General features: G+C 41.3%; 1 protein-coding gene across 1 annotated transcript in view; it reads left to right on the top strand.

Moving 5' to 3' along the window:
• Positions 1-6,419, top strand: part of LOC137260150 (streptococcal hemagglutinin-like) — a 29,036-nt gene extending 22,617 nt beyond the window's left edge. The window contains exons 22-23 of the mRNA XM_067797848.1: positions 73-4,476; positions 5,940-6,419. Of these exons, the coding sequence (XP_067653949.1) occupies positions 73-4,476; positions 5,940-6,076 (4,541 nt within the window). The 3' untranslated portion in view covers positions 6,077-6,419. The remainder of the gene's footprint in view (positions 1-72; positions 4,477-5,939) is intronic.
• Positions 6,420-20,281: the final 13,862 nt, after the last annotated feature.

Here is a 20,281-nt window from a genome sequence, read left to right as displayed (position 1 = left end):
TCATTTTGAATATCTACTCTGTGATATTTTACTTTGAATTACGATGTCTAACACAACTTTCATTTTTTCCAGTGGACTTTGGGAATGTTAACTCCACTACGACAACGATAAAACCATCAACATCTCTGAGCTCAAGTGCAAGCGTAACGCGAACACAACCTTCCTTGCTCTCAATGTCTCCTCTGCAGTCTTCCACAATGTCAAACATTCAAAATGTGGCATTTGGGACTACACCTTTAATGGCCATTACCACCTCTTTTGTAACACAAGTGCCCTTGAACTCGAGACTTACTAAAACGCAGGCAGGCAACATAATCATTTCACATTCATCCTCTGCTCAGTTTCTGACACCTGATGCTTCTTCGTGGGGATCGTCGAATATAATGGCATCAGGTTCCCCACCACCTTCCCTGGCAATAGCCTCTCTTGGTTCTAGTGTAACATCTTCATCATATGTTTCCTCTCAGGATTCCAGTGTAACATCTTCATCAGGGGCAGGTGCAGTCACTTACACTCCCTCAAGGGGCGTGTCCTCATCTGGGTTGACATCGACTTCCCCGCTGCCGTCAGTGACAATGACCTCCCTTCCTTCCAGTGCAACATCTTTATCAGGTGCAAGTGCAGGTACTTATGCTTCCTCAAGGGGTGTGTCCTCATCTGGGTTGACATCATCTTCCCCACTACCGTCAGTGGCAATGACCTCTCTTCCTTCCAGTGTAACGTCTTCACCAGGAGCAAGTGCAGGTACTTACGCATCTTCTAGGGCCGTGTCCTCATCTGGGTTGACATCATCTACCCCACCACCTGCAGTGGAAATGACCTCTATTCCTCCCAGTGCAACATCTTCATCAGGGGCAGGTGCAGGCACCTATGCTTCCTCAAGGGGCGTGTCCTCATCTAGGTTGACATCAACTTCCCTACTACCGTCAGTGGCAGTGACCTCTCTACCTTCCAGTGTAACATCTTCATCAGGAGCAAGTACAGGTGCCTATGCTTCCTCAAGGGGTGTGTCCTCATCTGGGTTGACATCATCTACCCCACCACCTTCAGTGACAATGGCCTCTATTCCTTCTAGTGCAACATCTTCATCAGAGGCAAGTGCAGGTATTTACGCATTCACAAGGGTCGTGTCCTCACCTGTGTTGACATCATCTTCCCCACCACCGTCAGTGACAATGACCTCTCTTCCTTCCAGTGCAACATCTTTATCAGGTGCAAGTGCAAGTGCCTACGCTCCCACAGTTGTCTTGTCCTCATCGGGGTTGACATCAACTTCCCCATCACCGTCAGTGACAATGAACTCCCTTCCTCCCAGTGCAACATCTTCATTACAGGCAGGTGCAGGTACCTACGCATTCACAAGGGTCGTGTCCTCATCTAGGTTGACATCATCTTCTCCATCACCTTCAATGGCAATGACCTCTCTTCCTTCTAGTGCAACATCTTCATCAGGGGCAAGTGCAGGTACTTATGCTTCCTCAAGGGGTGTGTCCTCATCTGGGTTGACATCAACTTCCCCACTACCGTCAGTGGCAATGGCCTCTCTTCCTTCCAGTGTAACGTCTTCACCAGGAGCAAGTGCAGGTACTTACGCATCTTCTAGGGCCGTGTCCTCATCTGGGTTGACATCATCTTCCCCACAACCTTCACTGGAAATGACCTCCCTTCCTTCCAGTGTAACATCTTCATCAGGGGCAGGGGCAGGTACTTATGCTTCCTCAAGGGGTGTGTCCTCATCTAGGTTGACATCAACTTCCCCGTCACCTTCAGTGACAATGACCTCTCTTCCTTCCAGTGCAACATCTTTATCAGGTGCAAGTGCAGGTACTTACGCATCCTCAAGGGGGGCGTCCTCATCTGGGTTGACATCAGCTTCCCCATCACCGTCAGTGACAATGACCTCCCTTCCTTCCAGTGCAACATCTTCATCAGGTGCAAGTGCAGGTACTTATGCTTCCTCAAGGGGTGTGTCCTCATCTGGGTTGACATCAACTTCCCCACTACCGTCAGTGGCAATGGCCTCTCTTCCTTCCAGTGTAACGTCTTCACCAGGAGCAAGTGCAGGTACCTACGCATCTTCTAGGGCCGTGTCCTCATCTGGGTTGACATCAACTTCCCCACTACCGTCAGTGGCAATGGTCTCTCTTCCTTCCAGTGTAACGTCTTCACCAGGAGCAAGTGCAGGTACTTACGCATCTTCTAGGGCCGTGTCCTCATCTGGGTTGACATCATCTTCCCCACAACCTTCACTGGAAATGACCTCCCTTCCTTCCAGTGTAACATCTTCATCAGGGGCAGGGGCAGGTACTTATGCTTCCTCAAGGGGTGTGTCCTCATCTGGGTTGACATCAACTTCCCCGTCACCTTCAGTGACAATGACCTCTCTTCCTTCCAGTGCAACATCTTTATCAGGTGCAAGTGCAGGTACTTACGCATCCTCAAGGGGGGCGTCCTCATCTGGGTTGACATCAGCTTCCCCATCACCGTCAGTGACAATGACCTCCCTTCCTTCCAGTGCAACATCTTCATCAGGTGCAAGTGCAGGTACTTATGCTTCCTCAAGGGGTGTGTCCTCATCTGGGTTGACATCAACTTCCCCACCACCGTCAGTGGCAATGGCCTCTCTTCCTTCCAGTGTAACGTCTTCACCAGGAGCAAGTGCAGGTACTTACGCATCTTCTAGGGCCGTGTGCTCATCTGGGTTGACATCATCTTCCCCACAACCTTCACTGGAAATGACCTCCCTTCCTTCCAGTGTAACATCTTCATCAGGGGCAGGGGCAGGTACTTATGCTTCCTCAAGGGGTGTGTCCTCATCTGGGTTGACATCAACTTCCCCGTCACCTTCAGTAACAATGACCTCTCTTCCTTCCAGTGCAACATCTTTATCAGGTGCAAGTGCAGGTACTTACGCATCCTCAAGGGGTGTGTCCTCATCTGGGTTGACATCAACTTTCCCACTACCGTCAGTGGCAATGACCTCTTTTCCTTCCAGTGTAACATCTTCATCAGGAGCAAGTACAGGTGCCTATGCATCCTCAAGGGGTGTGTCCTCATCTGGGTTGACATCATCTACCCCACCACCTTCAGTGACAATGGCCTCTCTTCCTTCTAGTGCAACATCTTCATCAGACGCAAGTGGAGGTATTTACGCATTCACAAGTGTCGTGTCCTCATCTGGGTTGACATCATCTTCCATACCACCGTCAGTGACAATGACCTCTCTTCCTTCCAGTGCAACATCTTTATCAGGTGCAAGTGCAGGTGCCTACGCTCCCACAGTTGTCTTGTCCTCATCGGGGTTGACATCAACTTCCCCATCACCGTCAGTGGCAATGAACTCCCTTCCTCCCAGTGCAACATCTTTATCAAGTGCAAGTGCAGGTACTTATGCTTCCTCAAGGGGTGTGTCCTCATCTAGGTTGACATCATCGTCTCCATCACCTTCAATGACAATGGCCTCTCTTCCTTCTAGTGCAACATCTTCATCAGGGGCAAGTGCAGGTGCCTATGCTTCCTCAAGGGGCGTTTCCTCATCTGGGTTGACATCAACTTCCCCATCACCTTCAGTGACAATGGCCTCTCTTCCTTCTAGTGCAACATCTTCATCAGAGGCAAGTGCAGGTACTTATGCTTCCTCAAGGGGCGTGTCCTCATCTAGGTTGACATCAACTTCCCCACCACCTTCAGTGGCAATGACCTCTCTTCCTTCTAGTGCAACATCTTCATCAGGGGCAAGTGCAGGTACCTATGCTTCCTCAAGGGGTGTGTCCTCATCTGGGTTGACATCAACTTCCCCACTACCGTCAGTGGCAATGACCTCTTTTCCTTCCAGTGTAACGTCTTCATCAGGGGCAAGTGCAGGTACCTATGCCTCCTCAAGGGCGGGTTCATCATCTGATATGAAATCAAGTACTGTGGCAATGACCTTTCGCCCGTCGAAAGTGATCTCTTCACCACAAACAAATGTAGGCACTTATTCCTCCTCAAGAGTGGTATCATCATCTTTGATGGAATCAAGTTCATCAGCAGCTGCTATAGAACCGTCCAGTACGATATCGTCATTATATATAGGAACAGGTGTTTCTTCATCACCTGTGCCAAGTTTGTCACCCACCTTCCAAGTGTCTTTTCCAGCGCCTAGCGTATCGTCAGCAGCCAACCTTCTTTACTCACAAAGCTCACTGAATAAACACATTTCTTCCCAGCCCACAACATCTCTATCGGGTCCAATGTCCTTTACTCCTTTACTCCTTTACTCCTTTACTCCTTTACTCCCAACACCAACAACCACCATCGTGTCGCTTCCAGTTGTTGTTGCTTCCATCACTCACACGCCTGTCACTGGCTTACTGTCACAAATTATCTCCCCTTCATCCTCTGCAACTACCAAAGGGCAGTCCACAGCCATACCGGGAACCTACAAACCAGAACCCACGACAGAAAGAACAACGGTCACTACAACAGAACCAAAAGGTGAGCTTGGGGTGATGGGATCGTGCCCACCTGTGGTCGGCTGTAAAATCCTCGGAGTCAGCTGTGGGTGCAGACTCTTTCAGTGTGTATACCCCAAAGGGTTAAGATCGGGGCTTGTTTAGGCGTGAGGTATGTCAGGTGTTGTGTTTATATCAGAAATGTGTAATACATTTCTGGCACAACAACACATAAATATATATCACGTGTTAGTGCTGTAACGATGCATCAAATTATCCAATCAATTGAAAAGTATTGATGCATTGGTAGAATGTGTCACTGTCAATAGTTTGGTAACTGACTAGATACACAGGCTGCAGGAAGTACCAGATTCGTTCTCCTTGACTTGGCTCATGTTATCTCTTAAACAAAATGGTGACAGACACTGCAAGCGACACAGAGTTTGAAAGGGTGAATAACAATAAGCTTATGGATTAAATTGTTTTCTTGATCTGGATTCGAAAGACACTTAAACTATTTCAGCTTGGTTTTATTCCACATAAACTAAACATTCAGTTGAGAAAAGAGTTTATATGGGAAAATTGAAGGGAAAAAATATTGCCATGGTATTGCAATTTTTGGCCTCAACAGACCATCACAATAGCTGTTTCCCCTGCAATAGTCACACGACTAGGTGTACACAGTCCACTTCACGCTAATTGCATCTGTGTTTGAACATATATATATCGTTTCTCTCATCCCATACTCTTGAAAAAGTAGGGGGACCAGAAGGGGGACCCATAGAGGAACGTTACAATGACATTCATCATTTCACGTTATCACCACACGCACACACAATGAATGGGAAGCACGTGCACAACGTGGGAGCCTACTACACGTGCATGGGATGTCATTGTAAATCATCACGTTTTTCATGCAAGTCGATAAATCACTGTAGACCATTTTTTCCGATAATTTTCTTGCATCTGTGCATGACCAGGGTTTTCAGGGTCGAATCACACACTACTGACTGAAAATGGTAAACATGAAATTTTCATGTCAGACTCCAGTCACCTAACAAGGGGGTTAACAGAACGAATAGCTTTGCTTTGAATGAAATCCATGTGGTTGTGCATTCTCAGAACATCCATTATTACTGTATCAACATTGATTCAATCCCATATATCTCCCAGTTTGGACAATCGTGCATTGAAAGTACACTTCCCCTACCTTTTTGAAGAGTATATCTGGGCTGTGAAGAATAAATTTTCCCCGCTGATGTTTGCAACAAAAAGCGACTATGCTTGTCGTAAGAGGCGACTAACGGGATAGGGTGGTCACACTGGCTGACTTGGTCGACACGTAATGGGTTCCCAATTCAACCCAGATAGATGCTACTGATCGCTGGATTGTCTAGACTCGATTATTTACCGACCGCCACCATATAGCTGGAAAATTGCTGAGTGCGGCGTAAAACAGTACTCATTCTCTCACTCTCTCATGCTACGTTATTTTATAATGTCCAGCTGTGCCTCATCCAACGACTGTGAGACAAAATGTTGGCAGCACACATCTGATGAAGACAGATGTACGAACATGGCTTCAGGTAACCCATACAAAGAAGACTTCACCTGAAACTACTGTTGCACCACTCCTGATATGATCCCTAAGAAGGACACACTGTACAAAGGGAATGCATTGATACAGATATGCATGGAGGATATGCACAGAGCCAGAGGCAGATGGGCATGATATGTGTGGAAACAGAGCAGTATATTTTTGTTTGTATTAAATATCCTGTGAAATTTGAAATGTAAGAAGAAGGCTGCATAAAGTATATGTGAAAAATCGTATCAAACTGATTAGGTATGAAATTATATTTGATATTAAAAGTATTTACAACAGATAACAAACATAAGACGAGAGGGTAAAAAGCTGTAGACTCTTTGTGAATATATGTGTGTACAAATAAGTTGAATGAAAAATAAATGTCAGTGATCAGGCCATCCATACATTTTGTTATACACAAATGTGCCATAGATGACAGAAGATATTCAGAATTCGATGTGATGAGAAAAACAATCCCGGCAAGTCGATGTGATGAGAAAAACAATCCCGGCCAGTTGCTTGAAAGACAAGAACTGATCTCTCACAAAGCGAGTGAGTTTTACGCCGCAGTCACCAATATTCCGGCTATACGTGGCGGCGGTCCGTAAATAATGGAGTATGGGCCAACAATGCAGTGATTAACGTCATGATGATTGATCTACGCAATTTGGATACAATCGCATGTGTCAACCAGGTCAACGAGCATGAACATCCGATCCCTCTAGCTATTGGGATACAATGGCGTGTCATCCAAGTCAGCGAATTTGACCACCCGATCCGGTTCCCTCATGTGGAAAGCATGGATTACCGAAGACCAGTTCTTCTTTTTTCTCCTAGTCCGAAAACTTTACCAACCAGAGCCTTTTTTTATAATGCGCGAAGGTGATCGTAGGTGTCACTAAGGTACCCTTGGTGCAATGTTACAGACTGGGAGTTAAGGTTAACCTTAGTAAAGGTTGCTTCGTGAAATGAGCCCAAGGAAACTATTGCTTGTACCCACTTTGTTGTCGAATGAGACACCGTTACGAACACGTGGATCTTCTGAGACGGAATCATTCGGCCTGGAATAGCAGGATTCGACAGTATGATGTAAGGTGACTGCCCATGTGCTGAGATGACACCATAGGTCAACAAGAAGCTGACAGGTGCGGTTTCCACATCAACCATAACATATACAAGCGCTGCTTGTGGGATTGAGTGTGTAAAGGGAGGTAACTGCACATGCCATAGGGGAATGCTTGTATTCCTGAATGTGACATAGTATCTAGCACAAATTGCAAACCCTGTTTCTAAACATCAGAAGAACCCCTCAGATGATCACTGAGTACGTTTCACTTATGTATGTTAAAAGTGAGTGAGCTACTATTTAACATCACATCGGCAATATTTCAGCAATATCGTGTCGAGAACGTTTAACACTGAAATGGAAGATATATGTAGCATAAAAAAACCCCTCTCAGTAGGCTCCCTGGTTGACATTGCTCACTCTAAAAGTTTTTACTACCAACCAGTTATCCCTTGTGGGCACGAAAGACAAGATTAAATGGTACTAGATGATGAAAACATAAAGCTTTCATTTTTCAAAACGATTTTCACGATTGCAGGTTTAGACAAACCTTGAAATGCACATGAATACTACAGTGACCAACAGCGATATACCTCACATTACGCCACGGAGGTTCGCGACTCTTATTAGTTGAAATTTCGTTTGGGGGAGAGAATTGTGCACTGTTGGCAAAAGGGTTGAACTAGGGTAATTAAATGTCGAAATGAGTAGTTTTAATGACTGGGTTTCATTTAGAACGATGTCATTAAATGATTTATGTATTGGTACTCCCATAGAGTATATGTGATCTTTAAGATACTTGTAGCAACAGTCCGTTAAATACCCCTTTGATGACCTGTTCACGGACGAAATGACGCTTGATACACCTGATGATTAGAGCCACACACCTTCTTTCAAACACGAACTGCTTGATGTTTTTCAGGAACATCATATCCGTAACAATGCACATTGTCAGTGGTTTGCATGGGTGCACACTTGTACACAGACTCATCCATATTCAAATAGACGCATAATACTTACGTTAATAATTTATGGCCTATGAACTGTGGCGGAAAGGCTGTGAACTGGAGGAAAAGAGCCCAACGAAACTGGAAAAATGACAGCTGATGTATTCCATCAATATTGTGTGATTTGTGCTCACCGGTGATTCAGTATCTTAGTCACGATGTAAAACTGCTTTTTGAAAATATATATTATATAGAGGAGGCGTCTAGCTTTTCCTATATCTGTATTTGTAACCCCGATGGTATGATATTCTTTTATTTGGTTTATCTACACCATACTTCATTGAAGTGAAATTTTGTTATGCTGCCATTTCATAAGTATATATATATTAATGAATCCATTAAAAACAACATGTGCTTTTGCTTTTAAACTAATCATTCCATTTATACTGGCAATCGGCAATACTCCATCTAATATGACTGCTGTCTGCCTTCGTTTTGCACGAGTAATAAGTTTCCTAATCGAACGGCCCGAGCGTCTTACGCGTGCGTACACTCGAGTGCCAAGAGGGCCCTCCTACTACATCGAGGAGGGAGGTCGTGAGAGTGGGGGAAGTACGTCATTTTTTATGTGGCGTTTATAACAACATGGATTAGTAGGCCAAAGATATTCGTCCTTATTTACCGACTTGCTTACAAAAAGAAAACACCAACAACAACACATCGTTATCAAGCAAGTCTTTGTTTTGGATTTGGTCAATTGAATAGATCAATAGATGGTTGCAAATGGGTGTTACAGACTCGTACGAGTCATATCATGGCATCATGTCTGCGTCTGTGGACCACCAGAACGAAACGTTCTCGTCGGGGGCTCGATGGGCGAAACAATACGAACGGGTTCCATGTGTGCTTCAAGGGCGTTCTCCGGTGGCACTGTCCAGTGACACATTCGGGAATATAACTAACATACAACTGTTCGCCAATTGCAATTATCCGACCATTCACTACTGAGCCAAAAATGTGGGTAATGTGACGTTTCGTCAGTTGCTGGTTGTCGGTGGAGCAGGTTCTACCTGTGATGCAAATTATGAATTACGATGCAAATGTCTATTAAACCAGGGAGCCTATGTAAGGATTATCCCTGATTAAACAAAAGATAGAACGTGTTCGGAAAGGTTCTTCCCTTACATAAAACAGGAATTATGTGACTGAGTAACTAATTATTCTCAACAAGCTGCATTGCTTCGGGGTCTTTTTCTTTGACTTGTACCATTCACAAGTGAAACTGAAGTTAGAAATCCATTGCTAATGTTAGAGCGAACTAGATACCTTGACTTTGCTATTCCCTGCGGTAGTGAACATTCTTTCATCCTAATGACAACCACTCCTGGTACAGACATTGTCGCTTTGTTTATTGTTTTATGTCAGAAGAACTGGTATAAAAAACCCATTCTTCAAATCATGCATCATTCATGCCCGTTTTTGGCTTGGCTGTATTTGACACGCAACGCTTCCTTACAGTGCAGTCAGCGATCTATATCCAGTTCATTAGAACAGAGTGACCTGGCAGTCTATCAGTATAAGACTGTGAATACGTGGGAAACGACCTCTGTGGGCAACATTGGCACATGAGACTCCCTTACTACATATATATGTTTTTATTGGTAGTCCTTTTTCATCAAAACAAATTCACAGCATGTCGGTTCATCGGGTACTCAGAGTTAATCAGAGATATGTCTCAGAATTATGAGAGATATTTCAAGGTTAACGACAGCATTGTTCGCGGAAGGTAAGACAGAGCATGACACTTCAAGTCTTCTATTTGGAAGAGTGGACCTACGACTTTACTGAGAGAACCGAACACATACCTGTTACATTTTTCTCCCCCTGAAACAAAATGAGTAGATATGAAAATTACTAGACTCTCACCTGTCACTGCTGACCTGCATTGTTATTATAATTATATACAATTACAGTGAATATTTAAATTATATATATATATATATATATATATATATATATATCTATATATATCACTGTCCTTATGATCTATAAATATATGCATATGCCTGTTTATTATTAGTGACATATGCACCGTAAATGTGACATATACGACAAAATGTTGTGAAAACATCCATAACATTTTCTCGTATATTAGAATAGCGACTTCTAAATGCCTGTCAAGAACCTCGTAAATATGACGTAAACATAATACTCATAGATTCCAAGTTCACTGTTTTATCCACAAGATCGTCACGAAATGGCTAAAGTATTGCCAATGTGGCGTTAAATTGTAACTCACACACTCATTATCCACAAGATTAAACACTTACATTAACGCTCCTGAGATGAAGCGTGGGTCATGCAGTACACTGGTTGTTGGTGCAGGTGATGTTCATTATAATTCAAATTCAAATGAATTATTTACATCTTCACAATGGTGACCACAAAGCTCAAACAGAACCCTTTGTCCACAGTTGTTTTTTCTACTCACATGAGCTCTCCCACTGACATCAATTCTTTTTTCAAGGCAAATGAATTCACTCAGGCTGTGTGACTTTGTGAAACAAACAGCGTTGTCATGTACGCGGCACATTCAGACATCTTCGAGGATCCATGAAATAAATGTTTGGCATCCGCAAAACAGTGTACCTCTCTGCACTGATAAATTACATCGTGGAATGGGGCATGTAATGAGAGTCGTTAGACCAGAACGACACCGTAAAGTACAATTCGTTTCATGTTTACGTCGACTGTTTGTTATGCATTATGGATATGTCACTTGCAGGATGTGTATAGCATTGACTTTTGAAGGCAACAGGCCAAATGAACATATTACTTTCAGTACATAAAATGAATACATAAACATATCAAGTAACATTATTATATCAATTAGATTTAATTGACGTTCCATATTTTAAAGCGTATTGAATAAGTCACAAGTCAGCCCCAAAGTACAATTCGTTTGGTGAATCTTGGTGTTTACTCGGAATGTTCTGTTATGATGTATGGAATTGTCACTTTCCCTAAAGACAACTGGTAAAGACAACGCCGCTTGTTAACAGGCAAACCGCGAAACTGCAATTAGGTGCTCTCTGCATAGACTCACCTTAGTTGTTAACTGGTGTTGTGTCTTTTTCAGTACATGTATGTTTGTTTTAATAGACTAAAACCTGGAATGACTTAATTATCACTCTGAACCTTTTTGGTCCTTTTTGCTGAGAACATTTGGCCACTTTGGAATGTGCTTTTCTTTCTAAAATGATATTGTAATGCACTGGCTTTCTGGCGTGTTGTGCGTTTTGGATATATATATATATATATATATATATATATATATATATATATATATATATATATATATATATATACTCCTCACAAAAAGTTAAGCAAAACAAATGTTTAGTTTCATACAGATCTTACACTGTTGTTTAATTTTTTTGTGAAGAATGTATTCCAGTCTTCTCGTTCTGCTGGTCTTGGATAATTTTCAAGAAAACCACATTCCTTATTACAGTCTGTTGCCAACCACAGAACTTTTATGAAGGAGAGAGACCTACCCAAACTCCAAACAATTCAACACACTGCTGTCCGCATTGTATGTCTAAAATCTAAGCGAGATCACATTATTTCATCACTCATTGTCTTACACTGATTCCCTGTTAAATAGAATGTGAACTCCTGTGCCAGGTGTACAAAATTCTCCAGTCAAGCTCCAGAGTATCTATCTGAACGTCTCACACTGTACACCCCTACAAGATGTCTAAGATCCCAGAATCAGCACTTGCTTACAGTCCCTAAAGTCAGACTTATGGTCAGTTGATCTTTGACTATACCGCAGTACTACTTTGGAATTCACTGCCAGCTTACATCAAATGTGTCGAATCACTGAAATCTTTCAAATCTCTTCAAAAAACCATTACAAACCCTCAGCCTTCTCATGGATCTTTTCGTCCTGATTAACTCTAATTATTAGTAATTTCATGTATGCATTGTACATATATTTTTTGTAGCGCCTTGAGCGAGCATTGAATGCACGTACACAGGCATACACGTTACAAATACCCACTATTATTATCATTAAAAAATACATTTCTTGTGTGTTTCACGGCGCATTATTCGTAGAGCATATTTAACGCCAAAACACGTATTCTCATTAAAACATTTGGGTTTACCTGAATTTGTTTTCCACTCATACATTATTCATCCGTACAAACTATATAAAACAAAAATGCAAAGACACTCTTCCTTGGTGGCTCATTTCAATAAGTCGATGGTTGTATAGTACGCTTTCGAACTGAATTACATATCGCTAGGGAGGTATCAAGTGAAGATCATTAGTGGTGTGAATACCTGTTGTGTACGATCAGAATCCAGGCATCGGTAAACAATGAAAGGTCTTCTTCTCTCGTTGGCGGTATTAACAACATTCTTCTCAGCAGGTTAGAGCTTTCATCATTAAATCATGCTTGATATTGCAATTATGCTCCAGTGTACACAAAAAGCTTCTACCATTTCAAACTGTTATTCACCAGAATTAATCAGAAAATCCAGAAATTGGAATATTTTTCTGTACTTTTTCCGGAGTTAAATATTGTTGAATTTTTTTTTGAACCTCCAGTTAAAGAAATAGGGATTTGTCATGCTATTAAACGGTTACAATTGGTAAATCGTCTGGGATCGACAATATTCTAGCATGATAAAATTGTTTGAAAATGTCATTATGCCATTCTTGCATTGTTTAGTAAACTTTACGAGAGCGGTTGTTTTCAAGATTCTTGGAGGAAAACCAAAATTATTCCCATCACACAAGAAGGGTTCTATCCACAGCCCAGATAACTATAGGACATTTCAGTGTTAAGTATCTAAAGAAATTAAATACCAGCATATTAAACAATCATCTAACACAATGGGCAATTCCCATGAATAGGATCTGAGAAACTCATGCGGGCTTTAGTAAAGATTATTCTGCTCTAAACCATATGTTAACGTTTAACACACTTATTGAAAAATGCTTCTGTAAACAGAGAGAAAAAATGTTCAAACTTTGTTGCTTTCACAGATTTAAAAAGCCTTTGATAGGTTTCAATTTTGGATCTTGTTATCAAGCCATGGTTTTGGTAAGAAAATGATCCTAGAGCTGAAAGGAATATGCACTTCCGTTAAATCACGGTGTAGTTCACATTTAACAGGCAACTTTAACTGTCAGATTGTCAGGTTGTGTGCTGATTCCAAAACACCTTTCTATCTTTATAAATAAGCTTTCTATAGAAATATCACATGGAATCCAGTTATTCCTGGATATGACAGAAAGTATTATTTTATGGCAACCTTTGAAACATCGATCCGTTATCACCAGATATGTTTGAAAGTCAAATATAATCTGTCCTATTACATACTTCAGGTGGGGGTGTAAAATATAATATAACTAATATAATATTACTAATACTATTTTGCATTTACATATCGCATCATTCACCTGTCACTGCTCTGTGCGCTTAGGATGGAAATTGACACTTGAACGGATGTCTTTTAAGGGCAGTCAAAAGATGATAGTGAGGTGTTGGTTTTGAGTTCAAGCGGTAGCACACTCGATTTCATTGCTGCATTGAAAGCGAATGACTTTTCGAAAAACTGGTTTTGGTTTATGGGATTTTCACAAGTATTTGATTTTGGGATCTCAGTGAGCGTAAGGGCTGATACAGGGGCAGTAACTGTGAGGTAAAAATATCTAACGCTGGAATATTTTGCATGCAGATATTATTATTGATTAATTATCATAATTGTGGCTAAATTTGACTAGAAGCGCCAGCTAGTGAGGAGTTGATGTAAATCCAGCTACGGTCCATGCAGGTAGCAAAGGGACTATAAGTCCCCATAGTTCCTTGTCTGGTGACAGGCAATTATTTACTTATCTATAAATATTATCTCACTCAATTCTGTCAGGTGTCAGGGGCTCCTTTCAAGAAGCAACCTTTCATAGGGTTAACTTTAACTTATATTCTTTAACGTTACACCAAGGGTAGCTTAGTGACTTACGATCACCTTAGTGCTTCGTGAAAGAAGGCCCTGATCTTTAAATATAAACTCACCCAGTGCATTAGTGAGATATTTCGACTTTTAAACCTAGATCCAACAAAATATCTCACAATAATCCTTAGTTACTGTTTTGAATTAATTCTTTCCTGAAATCGATAGTAAACATAAAGTATTAGCCTTAGTGATGATATCATGAAAGAGGATGCAAACCGACCATCCGTGTAATACCATTTTGATTAAAAGATTTAATCTTTCACGTGTATAATAAACCTGGTATTTCACGGAAGCTTCTCGGAGTTTCGTATTCAGCTTATTACACTCCAACACAAATTAACAGAAACTGTGGCTTTGCTCCCTATAGTGTGAGGATAGTCCGCTTTCCACTAGTCAAGCAAGGACTAGTACCACTGTGACGTTAGTATTGTGACGTCATAAGTGTGAATTATGATGACGTCATACGTCTAGCGGTATTACATCAGTGTAATTAGGAGAGAAACATTCCCGTGATTCAAGTACTCAATAACACCCGGAAATTGGCCAACACATGACGTTTATTGATATTGTAAACAAAAATGTAAACCAAAGGGTTTTACTGTTTGCACTCGTTTACATCGCGTATGAGTACAGCGGTGAAATGTCATCTACTGGCCGTTTCAGCTGGTTCCCACGGCAGCATCTGGAGTTGCTCATTTGTGACGTCATTCTAACTTTACGTCACAATATGATTTGAATGATGTGACCATTGTTGATGACTCAACAAAACAATTGTTTGCGATGTTTCTATGTGTTTCTACGCAGCGAACAGTCTTGCAGTTTCCGGGAATCAAAATACCATTTAATCATGCTTTTCAACCAATCTGATTACAGAACACGGTGACAATATCGCTATAAAATATTACACTGCAGTATCTTCCACGGGAGAGTAATAATTACATGCGTGCTGCAGGTGTCACCCTTGAAAACGTTGCTCTTCACAAGCCAGCAGTTCAGGAGATTCCTAATACAGGGGCCCATGCTGGCCTCTGCACCGACGGTTACAACGACGGGGTCTATTACGACAATTCAGCTTGCTGTATGCTCAGTGGGAAGTGGTGGATAGTTGATCTCGCCAACGTCTACAACATCTCCTACGTCATCATCTACAGACGGACGGATGGCTGTGAGTAAATGTTATAGACATTTTGCAAACATTACTTAATGATATATTCTTGCGGGGTTCACACTTCAAGTATCCCGCTGAGCCATGAAGAACAAGCTCACTTCGCTTAAGTATGTTGCTTTTCTGAGATATGCTAATACTGCACAAACCGAGCAGTAGAAGATCCGTTCAACCCTATGCTGTGTCACTACATCCTGGACGGGCAACTGTGGGAATATTGGGTGCAGGCTAAATGCAAGGCTCACACCAAGGTCGTACAATACGTTTCGTGCGTCGGAGCTTCGTTTTGAGATTTCCATGTTTTCCAGAAATGCTGTACGACGTGTTTAAAAGAAGTCGGTTTGGTGCAGTGTTACAATACACAAGCGATTCGATATATAACATATTACTGATATTATATTTAGATATCCAGTTGAATGTGCTGGTCCCAAAATTCTAGACTAATTATTGTAATGAGGCCCGTAATAGTGTACGTCATCAGGAAACGAGACAGATATTTAATCAATGTTTTGACTTTTTTATTGGACTTCCTTGCAGTCAGGGCCTAGATTTTCGAAGGTCTCTTAGTGCTAAGATAAGTTAATGTTAAGGTATGGCACTTATGATTATCCTAATGCTATGAGAGCTTCGGAAATCTAGGCACAGTAATGTAAATAACTTATTATTCTTCAGCCTACCCCAACAATGCCGTGGTGGAAGGTTTTCTGCAGTATCCCCCGATGTGCCCAGGAAGTGGTGTGGAGTGTGGCCGTGTTAACCGAGCCTTGCTAACAGCAGAGAATATCAGCTGTTCGACTCCTGTGGAGATGAGGTACCTGAGGGTATCCAGCACTTCCCCAAGCCCTTCAATGTGTGAAGTGGAAGCCTACGGATCCTTTGTTCGCACAGCCAGCCCAGGTAAAGTGACCAGTGTGTGGTGTTCAATGAAGAGCTGTGGAACTTAACAATGCCGATCCGTCTGAGAAACAAGTGTTGATCATTTGTATGCTGTTCGCATTAAACTGTGAGTCGGCAGTGTGTAATTAATGACTCTGGGCCAGATAATCCGTTCTTGAATGCTATTCCTATCACAAAGCATTACCAGCCTATCCAGACAGGCGGTTTATACTACATGACGCTGTAGCCTGCATTGAAATATAAAACACTGACTTGCATACCGAAACATAAGTCTCATTAACCTATTCAGACAATGACCTACTTTTCAGACGATCCGAATTTTCTAATGTGAAAGTGTAAATAGACACCACAAACAACTCTGGTTAAACTGAATTCCAGTTCCTTATTTCACAGGAAAATGGTTATTAGAAATGAACTTTAATTTTAAACTTTAACTGCACCGTCACTCTCTACTTTATGTCGAGGTTGAGGCAGCATACCTAAACTATGGAATCACAGATTGCCCCTGTCTGATGAGGTCGTAAAACGATTTACAATCCATCTGGCTCACTGGTCAAACCTGTTATGTGTTGTTTTGCGCTTATTGAGCGTAGTTCTGTAACGCACAATGAGGTTGATATAATATCAGTTCCGTCAGAGGCTGCTAAACTTTTCTAGCGGCAGAGCTTCGTTTTCATATTTCCACGATTTCCAGGTTTCCGTTTATCAGAGCTCGCTGTACGACATGGCACGCCGTACGTATTTACTAGGATTAGAAGGAGCGTAGTGTTGCAATATACAACTGCGTACGCACACTGATGAATATTTATGCATCATTAAATGACATAGTCTAAAAATAATGGACTGGTTATCTCATTAAGCTGCGCATGGAACGTTAGGGTATGCATACTGGGTTTGGTAAGTAGAGGATTTCACACCACCTAATGATGGTTTCATAGTAACTACTGTACCTACGTGTGGTCACTTCTCAGATAGCTAATGACTACTTGTTAGGACTCCTTTAGTTAGAACTTCACCATCCAGGAAACAATTGTTTGTTAGGCCTTCACTGAAGAATGTTTCATATGGTCGCACAAATGATATTCTGATCTAACACCAAACCATTTGGTGTGGAATAGCTGGATTTGACTGTATCATTCCAGGTGGTTGCCCACGTGTTGAGATGACCCCACAGCTCAGCAAGAAGCTGACAGGTGCGGTTTCCACAACCACCATAACAAGTACAAGCGGGGCGTGTGGCATTGAGTGTGTAAAGGGAGGTAACTGTACATCTTTCAGCTACAACAGTGCCACAAGGGAATGTTTGTATTCCTCAAGATTGCTCATTCAAGCCAACATGGTATCGGGTACAAATTGGGTTCTGTACAAACCCTGTTTCTAAGCGCCCACATATGATCTTAGTAAGCAGACGGGCTTTAATGCTTAAACAAGAGGAAATTATTTTCTCGCAACAAAATCAAGAGTAGTGCCTGTACCTTGTTCAAGTAGTGTCATCAGATATCAAGCTGATGGTTGTCTCACCAGTTATACCCTAGACGCCGCTTAACGATCCATTAAATTCCCTTTTAAGGACATCTTTAGAGAACATCTGACCATTTGGAAAAAAAGTGTACCCCTTGTTACACCAATTAGAGACCGATGCTAATAAACTATGCATCTTCTACCAAATACGCAGTTGTACACATACTCAAACGTACTTACAAATAAACACATACGTGTAAACATAATAAGTTGTGTCGAATGGGAAGACTGTGAATTACTAGATACATTGGGTGTATTACACTTGTACACATACCAACTTTGATGCACTACAACAGTGTCAATGTGTTTTTATAACTAAAACCTGAACATCAAAACCCTACTCAAGCAAAGTATAGTAGCATCATGAAGATGGATAACAAGTCATAAACGTGAACGGTGATTAAATATTGTAGCTGATGTATATCACGATTATTGTGTGATTTAAGTTCACAGTTGATTCAATATGTATGTTTTTCCTTTTCTTAGAGAAAAACTGCTTCTTTCTTAATATCACATTTCCCGTGGATGGCACATCGAAGCTAACATTTCTGTTAGATTTTGTCAAGCTTATCATATGGTAAGCAGATACGTTTATGATTCATCATATAGTCAGTTAAAATCCTTTGCATGTGTCACGTGAAGGCTTTTAGATATATTCAAAGTCAAATGGTTTTAAATGTTACTGTGTACCGTTTTCAATAACTGTTTTCAATTTGTCCTGGAAGAGTCTATCACGTTTTGTGTTTGCTCCTCAACCCCAAGTGGAAATTCATGCCTGGTGGTTCGTTTTAACACACATTTTCATCGAAATAGTTTTAGATTATGGGTACATAATGTGTGTATAGTAATAGCTCTGCTGAATCATCAAATCACTTAGCCACCGTGTATTTATAGGCGCATTGCCAATGCTAAAGGCGTAATTGTTTTGCAAACTTTGAAGCTAACACAGCTGTCCTTGATTGAATAAACCATCTATGTGAAACACATATTATCAATATTCAGTCTTGTTATTATAGCTCACGCGAAGGACATTGCATATACGATCTTTGCATAGTCGCCTTTTATGGGAAGTATAGGTTGGTGAAGGCCTGTTCTAGCCCGGACCCTCACAGATCCAATACGACGTAACGGAATCAATGCAAACCATAACGTGAAGCATGAAAACCGAATCGAAAGGTTCCTTGGTGTGTATCCTTCGGTCCTTTGTATATCTTTACTGTATACACTTAAACTAATCATGAATGCAAATAAAATAATTTTGTCCAGACAGTTTGTTGTGGTGTGCTTCCTGATATATACAGATACCTCATTGTTTAGTTGTTGTTTAACGACGCATCCACAACAATTTAGCTATGTTACGGCGGTCTGTAAATAATCGATTCTGGACCAGACAATCCAGTGGTCAGCAGCAGTTCAATACAAAGTATCAACTAACCTGACCGCCCAAACCAATTAGTCGCGGGTTGCTGAAGACTTTTCTGATCCTCACGGGTACCAATTATTAAGTGAATGAGATGAAATCTTAAGTCCCATCATCGATATTTCAGCCATATTGTGACTAAATCAAGGTATATTTTTATAATAATTAAACAAAATTACAAAGATTTGTCAGCGAAGGACAGTAAAACAAGTACATCATCACAGATACACACTTAAAACTAGAAATTAAATTTAAAACAGTGACGATGCAAAATAAAATCAGGGTGTAGATCACCCACAGCTGCAGGTAGATCACAATACACGGGACCGTGGACCATAGGGACTTATAGTGCCTTTGAACCTCCAGGATGTTGATCTGTCCTCAGCCTTCGCAATCTATTGCTTGTTTTCATATGGTATTGTCCTATATAGTTAAAATATTTTAGATTTAATTTCTAGCCTTGAATTTATTGTTTTACTGGGCTTCGTCGGCAGACCTCGTAAAATTTACTTGTGTTTATTGTTAATTTATAACATTTCAAGTCACGCTATGGCTGAAATATTGCCGATGTGATTATCACTCACTCAGAAAATTTATCAGGTAAGTTTAATTTTTTCAGAAAATCAATAATTAGTCCCAACTGTAACATTAGTGCTGTAAACATTCCTGAATGGGAAGGTGACGCGTATTTACAGAATGGGCATGAAGGATGGATTATGATATATTGACAAATTTCTTCAACATACACTGCACAATTGTACATGTACGCACTGACGAGACCACCTCTCACCTGAAACCTTACCTGTGTATTTATGCACGACGTAATACAAGGTGTATTTTAACACCAAAGGCACAACTTGGTAAAGAATGTACTTTCTGCAAAAGTATTGTTAATGTGTGTTCTTAAAGCGATGCTGTTTCCCGCTTCTCCTGAGCAACATACTGTTTACTGCTTCCCATTAACAACATACTGTTTACTGCTTCTCGTCACCAACATAACGTTTACTGCATCCCATTACCAACAAAATGTTTACTGCTTCCCCTTACAAACATACTGTTCACTGCTTCGCCACAAAAACATAACGTTTACTGCATCCCATTACCAACAAAATGTTTACAGCTTCCCCTTGCCAACATACTGTTTACTGATTTCCCTTACCAATATGACGTTTACTGCTTCACTTTACCAACATACATGTGTACTGCTTCCCCTT

The sequence above is a fragment of the Haliotis asinina genome, chromosome 13, assembly GCF_037392515.1.
Source record: "Haliotis asinina isolate JCU_RB_2024 chromosome 13, JCU_Hal_asi_v2, whole genome shotgun sequence".
Lineage (NCBI taxonomy): Eukaryota > Metazoa > Mollusca > Gastropoda > Lepetellida > Haliotidae > Haliotis > Haliotis asinina.
Note: the sequence above shows the minus strand (reverse complement) of the source record. Positions and strands in the feature narration are given on the sequence as shown.